The sequence below is a fragment of the Agelaius tricolor genome, unplaced genomic scaffold, assembly GCF_023055355.1.
Source record: "Agelaius tricolor isolate 1412-34295 unplaced genomic scaffold, bAgeTri1.0.p SCAF_1, whole genome shotgun sequence".
Lineage (NCBI taxonomy): Eukaryota > Metazoa > Chordata > Aves > Passeriformes > Icteridae > Agelaius > Agelaius tricolor.
This window is the reverse complement of record NW_027269261.1, coordinates 89,195,683-89,217,963: the sequence shown is the minus strand read 5'-3', so window position 1 is coordinate 89,217,963 and position 22,281 is coordinate 89,195,683. Positions and strand designations below refer to the sequence as shown.

At 38.9% G+C, this 22,281-nt stretch overlaps 1 protein-coding gene across 1 annotated transcript in view; it reads right to left on the bottom strand.

Moving 5' to 3' along the window:
* The window catches only part of MLIP (muscular LMNA interacting protein), a 68,305-nt gene that overhangs the window by 23,217 nt on the left and 22,807 nt on the right, over positions 1-22,281 (bottom strand). Inside the window, exons 5-11 of the mRNA XM_071455336.1 lie at positions 20,968-21,039; positions 12,417-12,482; positions 12,250-12,333; positions 12,095-12,154; positions 10,375-10,419; positions 7,873-7,917; positions 1,284-1,409 (exon numbers count right to left, since the gene is read on the bottom strand). Of these exons, the coding sequence (XP_071311437.1) occupies positions 1,284-1,409; positions 7,873-7,917; positions 10,375-10,419; positions 12,095-12,154; positions 12,250-12,333; positions 12,417-12,482; positions 20,968-21,039 (498 nt within the window). The remainder of the gene's footprint in view (positions 1-1,283; positions 1,410-7,872; positions 7,918-10,374; positions 10,420-12,094; positions 12,155-12,249; positions 12,334-12,416; positions 12,483-20,967; positions 21,040-22,281) is intronic.

Sequence of the window (22,281 nt, the reverse complement as noted above, 5' to 3'; positions counted from 1 at the left end):
CTGTAGTCACTGAACTCAGATATTCACTGCCAACCTCAAAAGTTCAAAGTCAAACTAAAAATCGCTATTTTTTATTCATTTTTTCTTATACTTTATATAAATTCTAAAGTCTATGGAAACCTTCTGATGCCATCCATATATGTCACTGAAACCCACTCATACCACAATTATTTTCCTCTGTACTGCTGCAGTACTCTTGAGGAGTTCTTGGATTTTTCTACATCAAATCAGAGCTATGGAGAGGAATGGAAAGAGATAAAATTAAATTCTTAATTAAATTCTGTTTTAAAAGGAAGAAGAGGGGGCTGCCATTGCAAAAATGTCTAATGTGCGTAGAGAGGCACAGGAGTAAGAGAAATTCAATTAGTAAGGTATTTTATTCACATTGTGTCTGACAAGAGGACTATTGGCTTCATTTTACTTCCCTCAAGATGGAAGATCTGGAACATACTGGATAGGTTAATAACAAACTCTTACAGGGACATTCAGATTGTGTATCATATTTAAGGTTTTTTTCCCAATAATGCACACAAACACAAATGCATGGGGAAAGGCTGTCACAGCCATTTATCTGGAGTTTCTCTGAGATAATGCCTCATACAGGTCAGCACAGTCCAAGATGTGTTTTTGCAAAGTGATCCTATGGCTTCGTGCAGAGGGCTGTGGGAGAATACAGCATCTTTGCTGCCCCAGCTTCACATGTGGTACAACTGTACCCTCAGTCTGTGGAGGGACATGGACATGGACCTGGGGGAGAAATGGACTGGGGGAGATATGGACCTGGGGGAGACATGGACTGGAAGTGGAACAGAAACACACTGGGGTTCCCCTGCAGTCTGCCTTGGAGAAGAAGTTGTGAACCTTGCCCAGTCCTCACTGTCATTTCTCTTCAGACAGGTTTAAGGTCTGGGCCCCAGATGAAGGCAGCACTCTCTAGTAGATATGACCTAGACATCTATTTGATAGGGAAGCACAGGATTTCAACCCTCTTTTTTACAATGTTTCTTACAGATGTCATGAAAACCTCCTCTCCTCAACATACAGGTGTTTACATCACCAAAGAAAAATGGCCCTGTAGAAAGCCCAGCTGCTCATCTCAGCTTGAAGACTTTCCTTTAGGATCCAGGTGCCCCTTAGGGAATCATCTCACTTTGCAAAAAAAAAAAAAAAAAAGAAGAGACAGGAGCAAAACAAGGATCTATGTTTATTCCTTCATCATTCCTTCATTTCCTTTAGGGAAATTAGCTGAGGCTACAAAATCCTTCAGAGTGAGAGCTACTCACCTGCTCAATATTTTGATCACTGATTTCTTCAAGGTACTTTTTAAAAGGATTGGGTTGATAGGGCTCCTCCTTTTGCTGTGTACTCTTTGCTTTCACCAACACGGGACGAATAACACCAGGTTTTGTCTTGACCCATAGCACACCCAGGAGAAAAGAGATGGAAGAAGAATCACATAAAACACCTTACCATTTACAGAATATTTGTTAGACAAGTCAATTCTGGTGGGGCTATACTAACTATATTTTAAAAAATTTTCTTAATGATGTGTTTCACCACCAAAATTATTCAGGTGTCATGCTGCCTGGACTACTTCTAATACAGATAGCGTGGAAAAGTGCCAAGAGCTGCTTTTAGGCACAGAACTTCATCACTGGCATGTGTTTATTACTGACAAAAAATAGCTACAGAGCTGTCAGACCGTGGTTTGTGGGTTTTGCTGGCTGTTTTTTTTTTTTCTGGCTATTCAGCTGCAGCTTGATTAGTTCAAGTCACACTTTATGCACAGCCACACATCTGCTTTCACACTGGGCTCCTCAAAACAGTAACTGTGAAGGAAACAAGGACAACCTGTGATGCTGTTAGCTTACACCCAGGCAGAAGCATGTTAGGAAAAGTCTTATTGGGGAATGATACCAGTGATTGTGTGCTGGATTTTATAGAGTCATAGAGTCACTGAATCACAGGATGGAAAAGACCCTTACAATCATTGAGTCCACTCATAAACCTACTACTGCCAAGTTCACAACTAAACCATGTACCTGAGCACTCCATCTGCACATCTTTTAAGTACCTGCAGAATATTATGTCCAATGAGTGGAAATGTTAAGACAGAGTACCAAAAGTGGAGACATAATACTGATTTCAGGTATTGTAAATGATACACATGTAGAATAGAATTTTTTTATTGGAAAAGGCCTCTAAGATAATAGAGTTCCACCAATGACCTACCACTGCCAAGTCCACCAGTAAAATATATCACTAAGAGCCACACCTACATATCTTTTAAATTCTTCCAGGGATGGTGATTCAACTACTTCCCTGTGCAGCCTTGAAGAAACTTTTCTTAATGTTCAATATAAACCTTCCCTGGCATGACTTAAGGCCATTTCCTCTTGTCTTATCACTACCTTGATAGAGTCTTCTTTCAGGCACTTGTAGACAGTGATAAGGTCTCCCCTGAGCCTCCTTTTCTCCAGGCTAAATACCCCCAGCTCTCTCAGCTGCTCCTCACAGCCCTTGTGCTCCAGACCCTTCACCAGCTCCACTGCCCTTCCCTGGACTCACTCCAGCCCCTCAATGTCTTGCTCACAGTGAGGGGCCCAGAACTGGACCCAGCACTGGAGGTGTGGCCCCAGCAGTGCTGAGTACAGGGGGACAATCCCTGCCCTGCTCCTGCTGGCCACACTCTTGCTGATACAGGCCAGGATGCCATTGCCCTTCTTGGCCACCTGGGCTCACTGCTGGCTCATTCTCAGCTGCTGCTGACCAGCACCCCCAGGCCCTTTCCCACTGGGCCCCATTCCAGCCCCTCTGCCCCAGCCTGTAGCTCTGCATGCGGCTGTTGTGACCCCAGGGCAAGACCCAGCACTCGGCCTTGTTGAACCTCATACAATTGGCCTCAGCCCATCTACCCAGTCTGTCCAGATCCAGATCCCTCTGCACAGAACCCTCCTACCCAGAAGATCAACATCCAACTTGCAAACTGGCTGAGGGTGCATTAAATCCTCTCTCACAGATCATCAATAAAGATACTAAGCAGAACGGACTGCAATACTGAGCCTTGGGGAATACCCCTGGTGGCTGGCCACCAGCCAGATTTAACCCCATTCCCCACCACTGTCTGAGCCTGGCCATCCAGCCAGTTCTTCTCTCCAGCTCCCTCTGAGGTTCCCCTGGCTCAGGGAGCCCCTCTGTGCACCCCACTGCAGCGCTCCACTGCCAATCATGCCAGCACTAGAGCCACTCACCTTGGTGACAGTGACAGTATCTTTAAGAGTTCAGTTGGAAAAGTACAATTTTAGAGGATCTGATCAGCATGGATATGTGATACTCATCATTTCAGACAAATTGGATTATTTCACCAAGAAAAAATTCCTTGGTCATCAACCAGTGAACCAAAAAATTTGACTATTACCTTCTCAATTTAGTATATCTGTGATTTTTTTTTTTTAATTCTTACTGTAAAATCTGACAAGATGGACTGTGGCATAAACTCTAAATAGAGGCTAAGGGATAATTTTGAAATAGACATATTCAGTGAGCCAAAAAAGGAAGAAAAAGTACACTTTCTCACTGGAATTTTAAAAGTAGTCAAGTCTTCCAAGATCGGTGATTGAATTTAAACTTTTAAATGAGTCCGTTGTATTCTCTTCTGTTATGACAAACCCATAGAAAATAAGTGGTCTCTGTCACAACTGATGAAGGTAGTAACAACAGGACTGCTGCTGAGGTCCTTCTGTGGTTGCTGCACAGAGAAGCAGCTTGCCCAGCTGGGACTGAGAAATAAGTGTTGTCACAGTTTCCCATCCTCAGTATCCAACCAGGTATAAAAATGAAGAGAAGAAACTTGATTCTATTAGATTTATTTATAAAATAAATACGTATGTTGTGTTGTGTCTGTATAAGTTGGACTGTTCTGTTCCCCCTATCATGTAATGGTTCTGTCCTGGTTCTCCCTTCCCTCCTTTATGCTGCCAGTTATCCCAACTCCTCCCCAGTTGCCTTGGAGATCAATGTACCCTTTCTCAAATCCCTCCCCGGTGCCCTGTCCATCACTTGGTGCTCCCACCCTTCTCTCTAGAACTCTCTAGAAACTTCCAGCTAGAGCATTGAGTGATTGGCTCAGGGGCCGGGGCCCCACCCTCAAGTTATCTCCATTGGTGTTCTCCCTAAGTCAATCTTTTGTATGCCGCTCCCCTCTGAAACCCTATTCGTCCAAGGACTGACTCCTCCCTTGTTTCCCTCCCTCCTTATAAGCTGTTGCAAATCCTCCCATGTTCTCTGCGGTTGTGGGCTTCCTTTGGGATCCAGTAAACCTGGATTCACCACAGCTGCAGAGCGCTCTCTTCTTATTTCTGCTGACTGTAGCCACAAGCCAAGCCACGTCCTACCACAAGCTGCGCTGCTGTCATAGCACAGCGCGTTTGCCTTAGGTGTTGTCCTGAACCACGGATATCGGGATAGTGCCCCCGTACTGCTAGCAGTGCTGGATAGCTGGCTGGGACGTCCGGGAAGGACAATCAATCTTTCTCCAGCTGGACTGCTTCATACGTGTACTCAATAACACCCTGCTGTCTATTTATAATAGCAATTTGCTTCATCAGTCAGTCTGGAAAAAGAGAAGTTTACTATGAAAGTAAGCTTGAAATGATTCAGCTGAGATTGCTGGATGTAGTGTGTAAACTGAGTCATGGATCCCCTTAAAACAGGATCTGCAGGCATCCAGCAATGTCCATTGAGGGGAGGGTGCAGAGGGTGTTTTGTGCTCTGCTTCTGCCCTGGGAAAGGACAGAGCTCAGCCCAGGGTCTGAGGTGAAGGCAGCAGAGGCAGGCATAAGCATAACACTCCTGGGCAGAGCAAGGCCCAGGGAGCAAAACATCTTCTCTTACATTTGTGTTTTCTACTCTCCCTCCTCTCCACAGATTGGGGCCCTTTCATTTGTCTCATCAAGCAAGAAAAATAATCAACTGAAAGCAAAAAAATCAGCCATGCAGTGATACTAATTTTTTTTAAAGAGTAGTAAGTGTCAAACTGGATCAAAAACATTTTCATTACAAAGATCAACTTTTTCAAATATGCAGTGCTTATTACTGAATTTCTAGTCCATATTTCATGACTATATCTTTGTAGGATTCACCAAAAGATGCTTATTTTTCTATCAATATTTCTGAAAAGCATCCGTAAAATGTCTGGTTTTCAAAATAAATATAAATTTAAAAAGAAAGGTGCAGTTGCTATCAAGTCATTATTATGGAGACAAAGGACATGTGGTCTTCTGGCACTCCTCCACACCATGTAACCATGCAATCAAAAGCCCATTGTGGTACCTGAAATCATCAAGGATGAGCTACTCTCCTTTTGTAAGAAACCTCTTCCAAATGCATGCTGTAGAAATGCTTTTAAGGAAGCATTTTCTAAACAACATCATGTACTCAAATGCTGACTGAGTCATATGTTTATGTCTGACTCTGCTAACAGAGTGACAGATATCAGCCAACAACCAGAATTCTAAACACTTTATTAGCACTCTGACAAACTACATAAAATCTTTGATCCAAAACTAAGAGCTTGAACTCTTTCTTTGATGACAAATGTCCCAGCTGACATGCTGAGAAACAATTTAAAACTAAGTTTTGCCAAGGAAACTGTTGTTATTCCTACAACAACATGAAAAAATGGTAAAGGCTGTCATGGTAGCACTGGGCTGCCATCATATGTGCACAGAACTTTCAGCAAATTACACAGGGCCAAAGCACAAGTTCCAGAGCTGACCCATAATCAGTGATACTGACCCAGTGCCAGGGAATTCTCTGGCATGGGTTTGGCCCAGGTGAGCAAATGCACAAATAGAAATAATCTACAGGCTGGGCTGGGGTGCCTCTCTATGGGCAGCATGGACAGGGCCACCCTCCCTCAGGAACTGAAGGTATTTTGTGTGAAAATAAGCCTTGCATAGTATCTGTCCAAAAAATGAGAAGACTGAATGTTGGCAGAGGTATGGGCACGTTCACCTCTAATTTTCTCCCCCGTTATTATCACCCTGGTTGCCCCTGGGATCTTGCCGAAACTGGTGGGTCAGGTCCCAGTTGCAACCCCATTCCATCAGTGACAGAACGAGGGAGATTTGCTTGAAACAGAAAAAGGCAGGTTTAGATTAGGTATTAGGAAGAAATTATTTGCTGTGAGACTGGTGAGGCAGTGGAACAGGTTGCCCAGAGAAGCTGTGGATGCCCCAGCCCTCGTCAGGTTGCATGGAGCTCTGAGCAATGTGGTCTAGTCAAAGGTGTCCCTGTCCACAGCACCAGCATTGGAACAAGTCACAGAGTTCTGAGAAATCTGCTTGGCAATCTGGGCTTGAATTATGGATGCAGATCAGACAGAAAAGATTGTCTGGTAAGGTGACAAAGTTTGGTGGTAATACTAATTAGGGGACTAAAAATATTGTTGCAAAGACTTACAAAGAGATCCTAAAATACTGAGTAAATGAATAATAAAAGGCAGGTGAAACATAACTGAATTCAGCATTGACACATTTCACAGCAGAAAACTAAACTACATCCCAAATTTGCTCATGCTCATGCACCAATGAGCTAATTAGCTGAGAAACCAGCTCTCACTACTCAGGAAATGTATCTTGACTTTTTTGTGTATAGTTCTGTGCAAACATTGGCTTGCTGCTCAATACAAGTTAGGAAGAACTAAATAAAGTAATATAAATTATTAAGAAAGGAATAGAAATAGCAATAAAGGACCTTATCACATCCTCATGTAAATAGAAAGTTCTGTATTCAGAGCTATACTAGAGCAGCTTATGGTTTTAGTCTCCCAGTCTCAAAAACAAATATCTGAAAAAGATACAGAGAAGGGCAAGAAGGATCATCAGTGATATGGGATAGTGTATCCATACTTTTCAAAGAGTGACCAAGCAATTTTTAATTTTCTACATGAAATAGACATGACTGGTAGTGCTAGGTCTAGATATCATTGCAATACCTAGAAAAAATTTGTGTTATTTAGAAAACAAAGAAAAATTATTTGCTATTTCAGAACAAGAACTGAGGTCAAGTCATAGGCTTAAAACAAAGGACTAAAGTACTATTTTGCACCATGGATAATTTAAAAGTAAAGTCTACTGCTAGAGAATGTTATAAAGATCAAAATATAACAAAATTCAAAAAGTAACTGGAAAAATCATGAAAGCAGATTTAGTCAAAGATTGCTAGGAGAAGAAATTGATTCAGGAAGTCCCTAAGATTCCATTATTTAAAATACAAGGGAAAATTTTCTGATCACATCTCCTTTTTTCCTCTAAGCAGCTATTAATGATCACCGTCACTTGGGCAGGCTCCATGATTTCTCTTCTGACTCTTCTTCAGAAATTTTGTCTCCATCAAGATAAATTTGTGATCAGAGCTTAAATGAACATCTGATACATAATTTCCCTTTCTTACTTGATCCTACCTTACTTTTCACTCATTAAAGCAGCTTTGATGTAAAATAGATTGTAAGAAGAAAATAGATGGTAGAATCATTTCACATTTAAACAAAACTATATAAGTGGAATATTAAAAGAGTCCAAGAAGCAGCAGCTGATTCTACTGCTGTCATGCACCTCAAATCCAGCATGACTCTGTAGTTTGGCACTTGGCCCATGGGTTTACAAGTAGTGTCAGGATTTACAGGTACTTGAAACAGGTGTGTAATTCAGCACAGAAAAAAAACCCAATACAGCTCTGTAGAAGCCATGCAGCTTTGTAAAAAGAAATTGACTGGATTTTTTTTCAAAGGACTAAGGAAATAAATAATTAATAAAATTTTGTGCTTGTGCAAATTTTGAAAACAGTGTATCACAGCTGTGCTCTACATACCAGCTGACTCTCAGTTACTATAGGCACCGATTTGTAAAGGTTGGCCTGCAAAAAAGATGAATATATACAGTATTACATGCAATATATTTGTGATTATAATGATGACAGAAAAAAATTCAGGAACAGCACTAGGCTTAACTTAGCTGGAGAAGGTTTTCCCACTGACACAGTGGTATGAAAGAATATAAAACATTCTCATTTCCAGTTTATTTCTAGATATAGTCAAATGCCTGTTAAGATTTTAGGAATTCTTTTTTCCAAGTGCAACAAAATTTCTGTTTTTCATCTTGATCTAATCTTGAAATTTAAATCTTATTTTTCTGAGCCTGCCATTGTCTGTTAATTTGCAGCATCAATCTTTTTTAATATTATGAATAGTACTGGGTTGAGTACCTTCTCAACCTTTTCTCACTTTATAGTAGGAGAACCAGAACAATCCTACATAAGCATACATGTCAGTAACATGGACATTCATTTTTCCAGTTAATAATGAGAAATTCCTATCTAGAGAATCATTGTATTATTATTATTACTAAAAATTGGCAGTATCATCCCTAGAGCCAACAGAGATGCATTATTATTAAATGGTGAATAGAATCATATCAAACACCATACAGTATTAAATGTCATTAAATTATGACTGTGGTACTTAGTTGTCAGCTGGTATAAACTGAATTTAGTTTTCATACTTTTTATACACTCGCTGTTTGTACAATTTACAACCTTAAAAGGTTCTGAAGTTCATGAGAATATAAAAGGTAGCTGAGGCCATGGCAAATCTATGACATTTTAATTGTTAAATGGCAGGGTATTTCAACATACTTTTGTACTTTTTATTACCTATTGAAGTAATTAGCAATATTACCATGTATACATACATATACCTTTACATGTGGTGGTTATAAATAACACTTAAGCATTACTCATAAACAAATTTAAGCTCCTCTTTTAACCAAAAATGTCTTCAAAGCAACATTTTGACAAGCATCTCAGTATTAGATATTGTAAATACAAAAAGATGATAACTCTATGGAAAACCATTTCTGTGTGTCCTTTCTCTAATGGCCAGAGGACAAACCACTGCCTGGATTATTAACTGGGGCAGAAATAGCCTTTTTACATCCAACTAAGGAAGCAGAGTGAGAGAGGAGGAAAGAACTGTGATGCACCTATGCTATTAAAGACACCTGATATATCCCTCAGGTGACTACTGCAGAGTACAGCAATGGCAGAGCACAGGAGAACCTGGACCCATCAAGTTCAGGCACCACAGCCCAGCCTGGGGACCCCAGTCTGTCTCCTGACACACAAAAAGTTCAACACACCTGTACAATTTATAGGAAAGATTGGCCTTCAGTAAACCTCTGTGTTATTCCCAAACACATTTTTAAATATTGATTTGTTTCATTCATCTAGAAAGTTCTGGTGGAAACAGAAGAAAAGGTGTTTGTAAGGGTGATTTTCTATGCCATCCCTAGGCTTCCCTAAGCTGGATGCCTGAAATTATGGTATATGTCCATATTTCAGTTTTGGGAGCTGGAGATTTGCACTGGAGTGTTATTAAATACACTCTGTTCTCAAAGACTACCTCTGAAGTACACTCTTTTATTTCATTAAAAAGCTCTCCTCTGATATTCTTCCTAATTAGTATGAGCCAGCACAATCTGTCAAGCAAAAATCGCAGTATGCAATAAAATATGCATAGTGCCACATTCAGGAAGCAAAATTGAATTGATCAGTCAAGCACTGTGCTGGCATAAAACTGGGAGAGCTCTGTTGCTTTGCCAGTACTGCTTTGATTTGAGATTCAATAGAAATGCTGAATGATGAATAGGAAGCTGAGATTTCTCACCACATGACTAAATGAGTTGCAAGTAAAATGTGGAACCTGCAGTAAGTGTGTATGCTAGAGAGAATTAATATATTAATTGGGTTTAATGTTTCAGTAATTGAACAAATGACTCAATACAGATATTTTCAACATATGTTGGTATGTGGCAAAACAGCTTCAATTCATCTGGGTTTTCAGCCAGCTCTGTATCTTGGAAAGAAAACTTTGGATCAATCCCAGATTCTGAAGGATAAGCAAGAACTACAGGACTTCTACCAAAGCAAGTCCCCTACAGTGCAGGCTGAGTCCAGAGAAATGCACCCTTCAGCACCCATAACAAACAACACTCATTTACCAAACAGCTAAACTCTTGCCCCAGGCTTGAAGGAAACAACAACAAAGTGTGTGAAGAGGTTAATTTTAACATCATATTTACACAGGTAAAATTATCAACAGACACAGCAGTGGAGACTCCAGCTGGGATGGGTTTATTACCGTGAGAAGACACTTCAAGTCTCAAATGCCAGCACTGTAATATATTTGCTTGTCTATTCTAGTCAACATCTGATATCACAAGCAGATGCTTGTTCAGACTCACCCAGGATTGTTTAGGAGCAGATAAAGTAAGCATTTTTGCATGCAAAATAGAGAGCAATGGTAAAAGTACTTACATATCTGGTTTCACGCCCAGCTGCTCTCTGCAGTGTTGTTGACATCTTGTAAAAAAACAAACAGATATATAATCAATATATTGAGTTACTCTGAACAGTAACTCCAAGAGATTTTCAACATTCTGAGATTTTATTAATTGCTCAAATTCAGGAAAACTTACGTTTTCCAGAAATATTCACACCATACATGAGACTAAGACATATTTAAGCTTTGCTTGTATGTTTATTATAGAAAATACTACTTAATTTTACTGCTCAAAAACATTGGTCCTGTTCTATTGAGGTTGGCATTTAATGAGAACTCTCATAACAAAATGCTTATTATTAGATAGCCATAAGTATCATTGCCCCATGAAATTGAAGTTACATTTGCTCACAGAATACAAAATATTATATCTCCATGCTTTCATTTGCAAGAATTTGCTTTAATTTGACTAACCCATAACAATTCTAAGGCATATCAGCTCTTTTTTTTTTCTTCCATGTCTATGACCTTCTTTCACCCTCTGTTAAGCACTTTTTGACCTCATTCTGAGATCCTCAACACTTTTAGCTTGGTCCCTATGCTGCATTTATTTGACATTCATGACTGCTAAAAGATTCCTGCCATTCTCAATTGCCCAAGGAAGTGGTTTTTGGATACTCTAACTCAGCTTGGTAGCAGGATTTTAACCACTCCAGATTCTTCAGGCATTGGAAAACACACTCAATTACACTGTCTGCCCATCCTTCTCCTGCTATCACATTTCTGTCTTTCAGCCTCTTGGAGTCCAATTCACCCCTGCACGCTGATTGACAGAAGTACTTTCAAAAACAGAAATTAAATTTGAAGTTTATATTCAATATAGCCACTGAGGAATACTGGACCTGTGCCCTATTCTTGCATGGTGGACTGGACATTCAGCAGGATATTTTGAATGGATTAACTTTTTTATGTGTTCATCTGCCAGAAATGCCTTTCCTGCCATTTTTAGTTGTATTTCTGCCATTTTCACTTTCCTATAGCTGCAATAGGTAACTTTAATTTAGCTGGAGCAAACTGAATACAGGACCTTCTTCCCTTGGTTAGCCATCCTTCTGAACCCAAAAGGCACATCAGTATAACTTAATGAAACCAGAAGTTTAGAAGGAGAAAATTAACCCACCCTCTCACTACCTATTTCTTAGTCATCCAGGACGAAGGGATATTGCAGACATCCTCCTTCTAGGAGTGGTGAGACTTAAAATGAAATCAGAACTTCAGAATAAGTCCAGCTATTAATTTAATACTCCCATTATTTTAAAATAAATCATGAACTTGAAAAAAACCCTATGTTCTGAAAGATGCTTCCTGCCACCAAAGCTAGAAACATTGGTTGCTTTGTAGTAAGCACACATGGATGGGATGAAGTCTGGGAGAAGGCCAGAGACCCTGCCATATGGCAGGCAAGGTATGAGAGATTTTTAGCCTCTGAAGCCTTAAAACACTCCTTCATAATATATCTCCTTGTGACTTCAGCAAAGCGTCCTGCAGCAAAGACTGCACTGACTCCAGGGCTACAGTTCTGTCTTTCCATGCTTTTTTAGCCACCAAACACTTTTGATTTTGCATTTCTCAGCTGCAGCTCTGAGTTGCCATTAGTTTTATTGTCACAGCAGTCCCTACTGCCTACCGATTTTGCCCGCCTTTATAATTACTTGAAAAAGAGCCCTTGCTGTGGACATGGGCTTATTCACCTACCTTGCCAACATCTGACTCTGTGCTCATCTGCAGAAAACTTGGAGAAGACTCACACCGGCGCTGGAAGATTATTTCCAACAGAGAATAGACATGTTAATGCCAGAAGACAAAAGGGAAAGAAGATAATAAGTCCATTCCACATAATGATGGGTTACCATAGTCAAGGGGTCCTGCAGGACTTGATCAATGACAGCACACAACTCTTCTGTTTGTTGTCTGAGCTGGGCAGGGGAGCACATCTGAAAAGGGAGGATGGATCACTCAGTTAAACTTTGCTTTTTTGATTTCAAATATAGATCTGAAAGATAAATAACGCCACTACCTCTGAATGAGTGTCCAAAGCAGTGCCTTCAGTCACACTAGCAGGCTTGGTCGGTTCTTCTAATGCCTGCAATTCAAGAGGTATTGGTGTGATACTGAGTTGAAAATTTTGAAAACCAAACAAACATACACTTTTTCCAATACTCTGTTTCCAAAGGTGGCACTTTTTCTTTCACCATGGAAAGATGGAAAAGAAAGAAATTACAGGCCTAGTGATGTTCTTTAGGTTCCCAAAACCTGATTCATAGTGGTATGGGTATGGGTTTACAGAGAAGACAGTATTCAAGCAGGATGAATCATCTCCACTTTTGGAAAATCAGAAACTACCAGTTCCAATTGTCTTCTCCTTCAATAATGCCACCTCCTTCACAGTAAACGTGACACAGTGAGTGTGCACTGTGTGCCACAGAGGTGTTGGGGGCTGCCTGCTGTGTGTCAACAGAGAGCCATCACCTGTGAGCAGGTGGACAAGGCAGGGACCCAAACACACAGGAGGCCCTTTTTTTCCTTCAGTAGATGTTTTCTGTGAAAAGCATCTCCTGTTTAAAGAGGATGGTGGTGTCACCTTGCAAGAAAAAGAGTGTTTGCCATTCTTGGGTTTTAGCCTGAAATCAGAAATGTATGGAGCAAAATATGTTCCGTACTCTATTTGTGATCTCACAATAAGCACATATGCAATCTTTCCAAACAAAACACAAGCTTTTTGTGTTTGGCTATACCACTCACTTCCCTATACCGGCACTTGGAGCAGGTCTGAGAACAGTGGAAATCAGTTTGCCAATCCCTTCACTTTATAAGGGTCACAAAACACCCTCAAAAGCCAAAATCCACTGCTCAGTTCCCTTTTCATCTTCATCCAGCATCTGTGAAGCACATTCTCCCTGCCATCACCCGTTTTTGCTTTGAAGTGATTTTCAAATAGACACCGTGCTGAGACCAAAAATTACTCTGGAAGCCTGCTGATGTATCTGCTGAAGCTGGACTACAGGGAAGGGAACCGCACAGTTTGTGGAGTTTTTTTGTTTAACACATTATGTTTTTGTAAGGTTTCATTTTGTTAATTTTTTTTTTAAGTATAAGAGAAAAAAGAGCATTCCAGTAAAGCCCTTTTTCATGCATGTGGGATTCTGCGTGAATGGGCTGGTGCCACTGAGGTGGGTATGAGGGCTGCCAAATACAGGAGATGTATGTGGACCTGTGATGAAAATGTCAGAATATTTAAAAAATAAAAAAGAAAAGAAGCATACTTATTTCCGAGTTTTACTTTGCTGACTACATTTGATTTCTTTCCTTGTCCAGCTACTGGCAGCATGCATCTGTGTACACCTAAGTGAAAAGTTAGTGACAATTTACTTTTCATAATATTATAATATCACCCACAAATGAACTTGCACAAAAGCACATTCATGGAACACCATGTCTTCTACTAAAATTAAAAGTGATTGCTTTCCAACATTTCTTCCTTTCTCTCTATCTCTTGACAAATGACAAATGTGTTGGCCTTAGAGTAGTTTTAGTTCAAAAGGTGAAAAGTAAAAGTGATTCACTTTGATATACAGAAATTAATGTAATCTTATCCCAAGACAGAGCACGAAAAGATAAATACCCTTTCTCATCTCTGAAGTCTCATCATTGTCATCCAGTTAGAGTTTCAAAAAGACAGACAGTCCTGTTGAAGAGGAGGACTCAGCCAAAGAGAGCTCAGCACTGCACTGAAGTACAGTGCCCCTGGTTCAATAAGCAATAAAATTAAGTAGAAGAGTAATTTCAGTACCTATTAGGGTCAGGATTGACAAAACAGCCTGATATAGAGGGATGATAGGTTTGAATGTGAGTTAGGAAAAAGAAAAACTTTTAATCAATCATGGATTTGGAATGGGGAATTATCTAAGCTTCTCAAAACCCCCAATAAACCAGTAAGATAATAAACATAATAAAGAGATTGTTAAGAAAAAAAAATACAGTTGCTGTTTCATATTCACTTCACCAGAATAGTGGGTGAACAAAATCAAGGGTAAGAAACAACTACCCTGAAGATTTGGGGGAATCTTTCCAGAGAAATTACAGCTACATCCAGAAGTCTCTGTTCAGAACCAAGATGGCTAATTTAAGAATCTGTTCATTTCAGAAGCTGAGTTCCCAAATATCTTTCCATTTTGGAGCCTTCACTGACTAAGGAATGCAGGTGAGCACAGCACCAAGGTCTTTGCTCTCCACAGTCCCTCTGAGGTACAGCCATCATGCAGGAGCCATGCTAAAAAAAGCTGCAGTGTTCTCCCTTACTGTACTTTTGGGAAAAGAAAATTTTTATCTTCAAACCAATTAATCTAATTTCATTCACTATTTCACCTCTTTAATTCTTCTTTTTCTTTCTTTCTTTTTTCTTTTTCCTATTTTTCAATTTTTCTTATTTGAACAGCTGAGTTTTCCAAAGAAAGAGTAGAAACAGGAAACTATACTCTCTATAACTATCCCTACCACCTCTACTAAGATAAATGGTTCTGTTTAATCTGTTGTTAGCTTTTCAAAACACATCTCATTTTTTTCCCAGCATGCCTTCTTTCACATTTCCACATAGAAAAAATAAAGAGATAAAAAGTACAACTACATTTTCAAAATTACTGGTGTCATCATGCAAAAATGTTATGATTAATTTCTATCTACATGCTGCTGATTAGCACTATCAACAGTACTCAAGATTCACTTCCTATGCTGATGGTCTAACAGTATTAGAAGTGGAACATTCTTGTTTAGACATTCAAATTTTTGATTATATATGAAACAACAGTGGTACCACAATTTAAAAGAACATCATAATTTAGATAATGAAAATGTAAAGCAATTTAAATGAAATAACCAGTTGCTGAACCAGTATTTTTTTTCTTGAAAAGGGCAATTTTGGGGGTGTGATGCATTTGTGCCATTGACATCGTGGATGACTACAACCCTTCCCTCCTCTTTCTTCCTTTTTGATTGCTAAAACTGTATCAGAGCTGAAAGGATACTGGTAAATGATCCAAACACAATACCTAGTATTTCAATAGAAGACTGAAAAGTCCAATGGACCACATCAATAGAAAGAGAAGAAAATTAATTTTGTGACCTAGATCTGACATAGCTTTCTTCTTACTGTATTCTGAAAACCCTGGACTGAGCATATTTTCCCCATCTCTATCTTTTCCCAAGCCCTCAGCACATGTGAAAAAATCCCACCATACAATGGAACTTCACATACCATTGTTTCCTTTAACTTCTCTCTTGAAGATTCTGGGGCATTATACTGAAAATTTTACTGAAATTATACCTACTATTTTCTGTCCCATAAAATAATTAATATTGAAAACTGCAAGGCCCATGAAAAATGAGTGAGCTCAAAGGCTGCTCCTACATTGGCATATTTGATTATTATTACAAACTAGGTCTTTTATTTAGTCCTACAACTGCACAAATTACTGCCTTTCTTTCTTACCACGAGGTATTTGTCTCTAGCCTTGAGAAACACTTTGATGTGAACATATAATCTGGGTGAAAGAAACTCGCCTAGTAATTGCACACCAGAAATATTTGGGGAAAACCTATTTTTATCAAAATATTCTCAACAAAGTCTTGTCAGAAATGCTTTCCAGGTCCAGAAAGTTCTGACATGCCTCATAATAGCCAATTGTCCAGCAGTTAGGTCAATCATCTGAGTGGGAAAAATTGTCTTCCAGGCTCCTGCTGTATGATTTCAAGGAGCAACCTGTATCTGCATTTGCCATGATCAGTTCCTGTAGCAATGGATTTTTGATAATACAATAACTAAGAGTTTCCTAAAGGCAAGAACTTAAAGCTGGGTCTTCAATGTAGCTGAATGCTGCCATACTTCCTCAGTTGCATTTCTTCCTTTTCACTTAAAAAAAAATCTAAAAATAATAAAAAATAAAAAAATTTTAAAAAACCCCCACAACCAACAGACCCTCTTTTTTTTCCTTTTGCATGCAGAGGAAAATACCTTTTTCTATTTTTTCTTTCACAAAGAGAATATGCTGCACTGTCTTTAGTCTGTTTTTGCAGGTGTTGGGATGCAATTACCAGATCTTTGAAGTTTTCCAAGAAGTGTAACAAAATATGGAAAGACTGTTTCACTTTTTCTACATTTACTTAGAATTGAAATTATTGCTGTCTGCTTGTAATCAGTTGATAAACAGAATCCAAATGAGACAACAATTGCACGCCTTCCATCCACAGCTAGTCCTACCTATTGTTTTTCAGAAGACATGTGGGATAGAAGAAGTGTGGGATAAGCCTCAGCTGTGAAGCAGGTTTGTTTCATGACACATTCCATCATCCTGGGTTGTAACACATGTGCCACACTTCATCCTCAGTTCAGGTTGAGGGAAGTCTGAGCAGAATATTTGCAGCACCAAGTCTGTATGCCCATGTTTCCTTTCCACCAAAATGATGCTCAGACAAGGGAAATTCACACCAATCAGTAGGTAGAGGGGATGTGTAGCTGGACAAATACAGAAAACCCATATTCACCTGCATAGAGCTTGCTGTAGACCAAAGAAGACTGAACTGTTAAGAGAATATTTTTTTGGTTTGTAAATCCAAAGCCTACAACAGTTTTTGGGTTACATATAAAATTCTAAATAATCCTAAAGATGAAGTTGTACTTGTTTTAAGACACTATTTTCAAGGCCCTTGAAAGAAAGAAAGAAGGAGTTCAGAGGCTGTTCCTATATTAGCACATTTGGTTATTATTACAGACAAACAAGGCCCTTTATCACTCTACAACTGCACAAATTATTGCCTTTCTTTCTTAACATGAGGTATTTAAAGTTACGAATTTTGCTGTAGCACCTGGAAATAAATTCTTCATCTATCAGTTTTGGCTGAAAGACATTGTAGCTGATACTTGATAAATACAACCTCTAAATAACAGACACATTACTTTTTAAATAATACCCAATTCAGAAGGGAATTTTGAATTAGACTGTGTCCACATCCATATAATTGTAGAACCTTCACAAGAGTGCCTGTCTGTATAAGTGTGACTCACTGTCTCCGTGTTGGTAAGGCCTGAAGGAATGACAGTGTTCACTTAGTATGACGTCTTTAAACCACAGGACTATGTGGAATATGAGAAACCAGAAAATTGTCCTGTCTTGATTTTTCAATTTTTGTGATAAAAAGCCTATTTCAGTCTCCAGCAATTTTTTCTAATAGCGAATTAATTCTTTCTGTCAAATTTTTGCCTTATGCCTATCTTAAACTTGTTCGGCTTCCTCTTCTGGCCAGTGGATCCTATGATCTGCTGGGCTGATGAGCTCAGTATCACAGCCTGTGGTCCTGACTCAAAGCTCTGGATTTGTGTGGCTGTGATGGCACTGCTGAGTGACCCTGGGTATCACCAACTCATTATCAGCATTTCTGCCATCCCTGCTCAGGCACTGTGGAGCTGTGCCTGTGCTGGTAAGGACATTGTCCTGACGTCCTTGCTGCCAGCTCAGCTCTCTGCAGAGCAGCCCCCTCTTGCTGCTCCCTGACAGAGCCTGCCCATGCTGAGGGTGAGTCCCCTAAAAACAAGTTTTGTTCTTCTGGCTGTGAAGGAAGTTACAACCCAATCTTCCAAGAGATATCCTGGATAGCACTTTTTCTGAGCAGCGAACAGAAATGATGTGAGAAACACCAGGTTCATACAAACTCAAACAGCTGGGAAACTTGCCAGTGAGGAGACTTGATGAGCTTAAGCCACTTCTGGGTTTCTCAAAGTATACACATATAGAGCCAATCAGCCTTTTCTTCTCAACTAATGGGCACGTACTCAAACAACTCTCTTTGAGTAAGAGTACTGGAGGATAAGAGCATGTTCTAGAAAAAACATTAAGGTGATGACAACCTAATGGTTTCATTAGCAGAAGTTGAAAAATGCTAGTTTAAATTAAAGTTGAAAACTGCCGGTTTAAATTAAAACATCTACACAAACGTAAAAGAAACTTGAAAAAGAAAGTTAGACATCAACAGAAAATTTAGAGGCAGTCAAATCATTGCACCTTACATGGCCCACAAGGAGCAGTTTTCTGTCATAGGACCCAATTAATAATGCAGATGAATTGTTACTAGGATCACCCACAACACAATTCTTACTAATTTTATTTCTCATGACCACTTAAATTAAATAACATAATTACTCACACACTGGGAAAAAGCCTACTTCTGATAACATGCATTTCTAATTTAATCACATAGCAAAACACTTCTTTAGCACCTTAGGCTAAAAAATGTATCTAAAATTATGTTGGTTTTCTAATCATATAATAATTATTAGGATGTTAATAAAATATCACTTATGTAGTTAAAATCTTACTGTCCTAAATCTCACTCTTTTAAATGCTGCGTATAAAATGCTTTGCATAAAATGGGAACAACATAACTATTCTCGTTGAGCTAGAACATATCATGAGTTCCCTACCCAACATTTTGAGAAGAATATTTGGATATTAAGACTTGGTACAATGGGGCCCGAGTGTGCCATGTGACTTCTTCATGCTTTCTCATAGGAGTCATACTCTCAACTCTCATCAGCTGACACAACAGGACCAGCTTAGGAGCACTACAATTAGCTGCTGCTGCAGATCAATAGGAGACTGTCATCCATAACTCCCCAGATGGGAGAAAGCATGTTCTCAGGCAATGCTGAAACATACACTTACAAAGTTACTTAGTCAAGAGTCTCTCCTGAAGGGAAATCCTACAACAGAGAATTGATTTCTTATTAGTACTACATGACTGCTCTCACTACTGAAGGATACACCAAGGCTACGATTTTCAGTAAATCCATGGATAACTAAAAGTCTATCTAAACACAGATATCTTTTGAGTTGTTACTTTTTCCACAGGTGCTGGCATTAGTTTGCACAAATCAGTTTCATGTACTGGGGATAAGTAACATGCAGGTTGTGAGTCAATGCCCAAGACAGCACCAGCAAGACCGTCAAAAGGAAATCCATTTTCTTACGAAAAAGTACAATCGGACAGTTGACATAAACCCACTAGTTCACATCAGGAGTGTGATCTTAGAGTGAGTGTCCTGCTCAGGGTCACCTACCTGGCTTGGGTTGCAGGGTGGTGCAGTCTCAGAGTGCACAAACAGTGCCTTTCAGGTGAAGTCAACCATGAAGTGGTACTTCAGGAGTCCACCAAATTCTTCCACCTGCTAACAGGCTTTCTGCTCAAACAAAACCCTCCCAAAATACATTCTGTAGGGGTGTAGAATCTCCTGCATCAGCTATTTTCCTTTACAGAGCCGTTTCTATTGCACCACATTGCAAGCTAAAGCAAACATAACCTTCATTAGTGCATTCAAGATTTAAGTAAGGGAAGGATCAGGTTTTATGCAAAAGATTAAGAAAATCCTTCAAGATTAAAAGAACATTGGAAAAGAATATCTCTTTTTTTTCTGAAAAATAATCTGATTTATAGCACTTAACTGATCATTACTAGATCATAATCAGTAACATTTCAAGGAAAAAATTGTCATCTTCAAACATTGTACACAGTTGAGTTCACCCTAACCAATAACTTCAGGCTTTGTAAACTAGTAGTGAAATCAACTGAGCTGTATATGTGTATAATATTTAGATGTGTAGTCAGGAATGCTTAAAGAAATTAATCAGAGGGGAAATTCCTCAACTAGGTCCTGAACAGAAAGCTTTTTCTGATAGAGTTACAAACTGAATGTCACCATGATTTAAGCATGTCTTTAAACATGCAAGACGCTTAGCTCATTGATCATCAGAGAAAATTTTTCTTAAACTTAGCTATTCTTTTGAGTAAATTAATTTGGGAAACATGTTTTCAAAATAAATGTCTGTGGGTATTTTGAACCCTTAATGCAAAGCTTAAATTTTCAATTGACTTCCCAAGTTGAATTGTCTGAATAAGACTACACAGCCCTGCCTTTGTTGACTGTGACTTTGGCGGTAAACCAATGCACTGAAGTCTGGGGTTTGAATCGATCTGCCTGTCCTACAGAAAATGATTGTTAGCATAAACTACAAACTGAGAATGGCCCACTAGCTCTCACAGTGTTCAGGAAGAATGGAAGTTAACAGAGGTCAGAACAATGGTCAAGATGGTTCTCAGTTTAACAAGACAGCAGGTCAAAATATCATATTTTTCGTTGTTAAATTTATGAGTATAAGCACAGCTGTCCAATAATCATTAACTAACCAAGATCTACTGATTGTCAGGTCCCAGAACAGCAGTGCTTCAGACACTTTGCAAAAACAAAACAGATTTTGAGATGCTGCGATAAAAGGCAATTCCTTTAGGACAGTGGAATTTTTTTCCTTTTTTATAGTAAATAGATTTTCAGAAATTCAGATTACTGGAACTTTGATCTTTAGTGAAAGTGGATGACCCTATAAAATGGCTGGAATTACAGTCCTGAGTAGTTCCCAGAATTCACATTCTGCAGTATTCCCCAACAGACATGTCTGAATTTGTACACAAAGTTGAATGGTCTCAAATGTACAATGCAGTGCCCATGTCTTTGAGCAAACACTAACCTTCTGTTCCATAAGCAATGTGTTTGTAGGGATTGCTGCAAATGCCTTGTAGCTTGTCTTGATCTTGTACTGCTAAAAGGGTAAACCAGAGAGCAGGAAGAGAAGTAAAACAGGGTAGAAGAGAGAGAGGGGAGAGAGGGGAAAGGTACGACAGAATGAAAGACAATTACAATCATCTTGCAGACATGTTGCAACAAAACAATGCTTATGTATTTCCTATAAAAACTATCCCTTTTTAAAAATCTAGTGGTTTTGTTAAGGCTTTAAAGTCTGGTAATGTACATGTTTTGTTCTTAGTAATGAAGTAGGACAAAACAAGTTCCCTCTATCTTATAGCTTCCAAAGTAAGTTTAACCACTTTCTGCTGACTGCTACCCTTAAATGAGTATCGGGGGGGCTGTAAGTTTTTTTCCAAGTTTTCTTGCGAATTGATATGAAAATGTACAGCTACGTCTGTCAGTACATCCACCTCAACAACTGTTGCTGAGTGGTGTCATCCTGAACCATGAAATCAGAGAGATTACTGTGATTGGCTCTCATGAGACTGATTATGATCCTTAAATGCTGAATTGCTTGTTTGAGTAGATAGGCCATTTAAATCTTCATGCAGCTTTTCATCTCCGGAATAAATAACTCTACCACCCAAACAAAATAAGCATAGGAACTTTCACACTCTAACAAAACTAACAGAACTGGCAATCTAAACATATAAAATGTATGAGTTTGGGTATGAAAATTTGAACATGAACCTTAAAATTTATTATTTTCAAATAATTTATATTTTAGACTATATTTGTTTGCCCAGTTATTTTTAAATCTTTACAAATAATATTTTTAACATTTTCTTTACAAATATAGAGGCTGAATTCAGTAATTTTTAGAAGATTGGTGAGTCTCTTTTATATTTATAGGAGTTCAAGAGGTAGGATTCTTAATCACAGGACTGCTAGAACTTTCACTATTATTATTATTATTATTATTATTAAGATATTTGCTACATTGTTCCCTATTTGGCAACAATCTGACAAAAAAGTCATAAATTCACACAAAAATAGACTTCTAAGTTAGTGATTGATTATTTCTGTGACAGTCGGTCAGAAATAAGGTTATTTGTTAATCAGGTCAGGTTTTTTAATGTACCATTATCTGCATCAGTAAATACTGGTGATTATGAGATAATGGTCCAAAACAGCATGTTGCACTTTGGGTCATTATTTTGTTTACTTTCTATTTTTTTTATATCTACTAACGGTCCCAATGACAGCAGAGTGGGCAAAATTTTAACTCAGATAAGAAATTTATCCACACAACTGT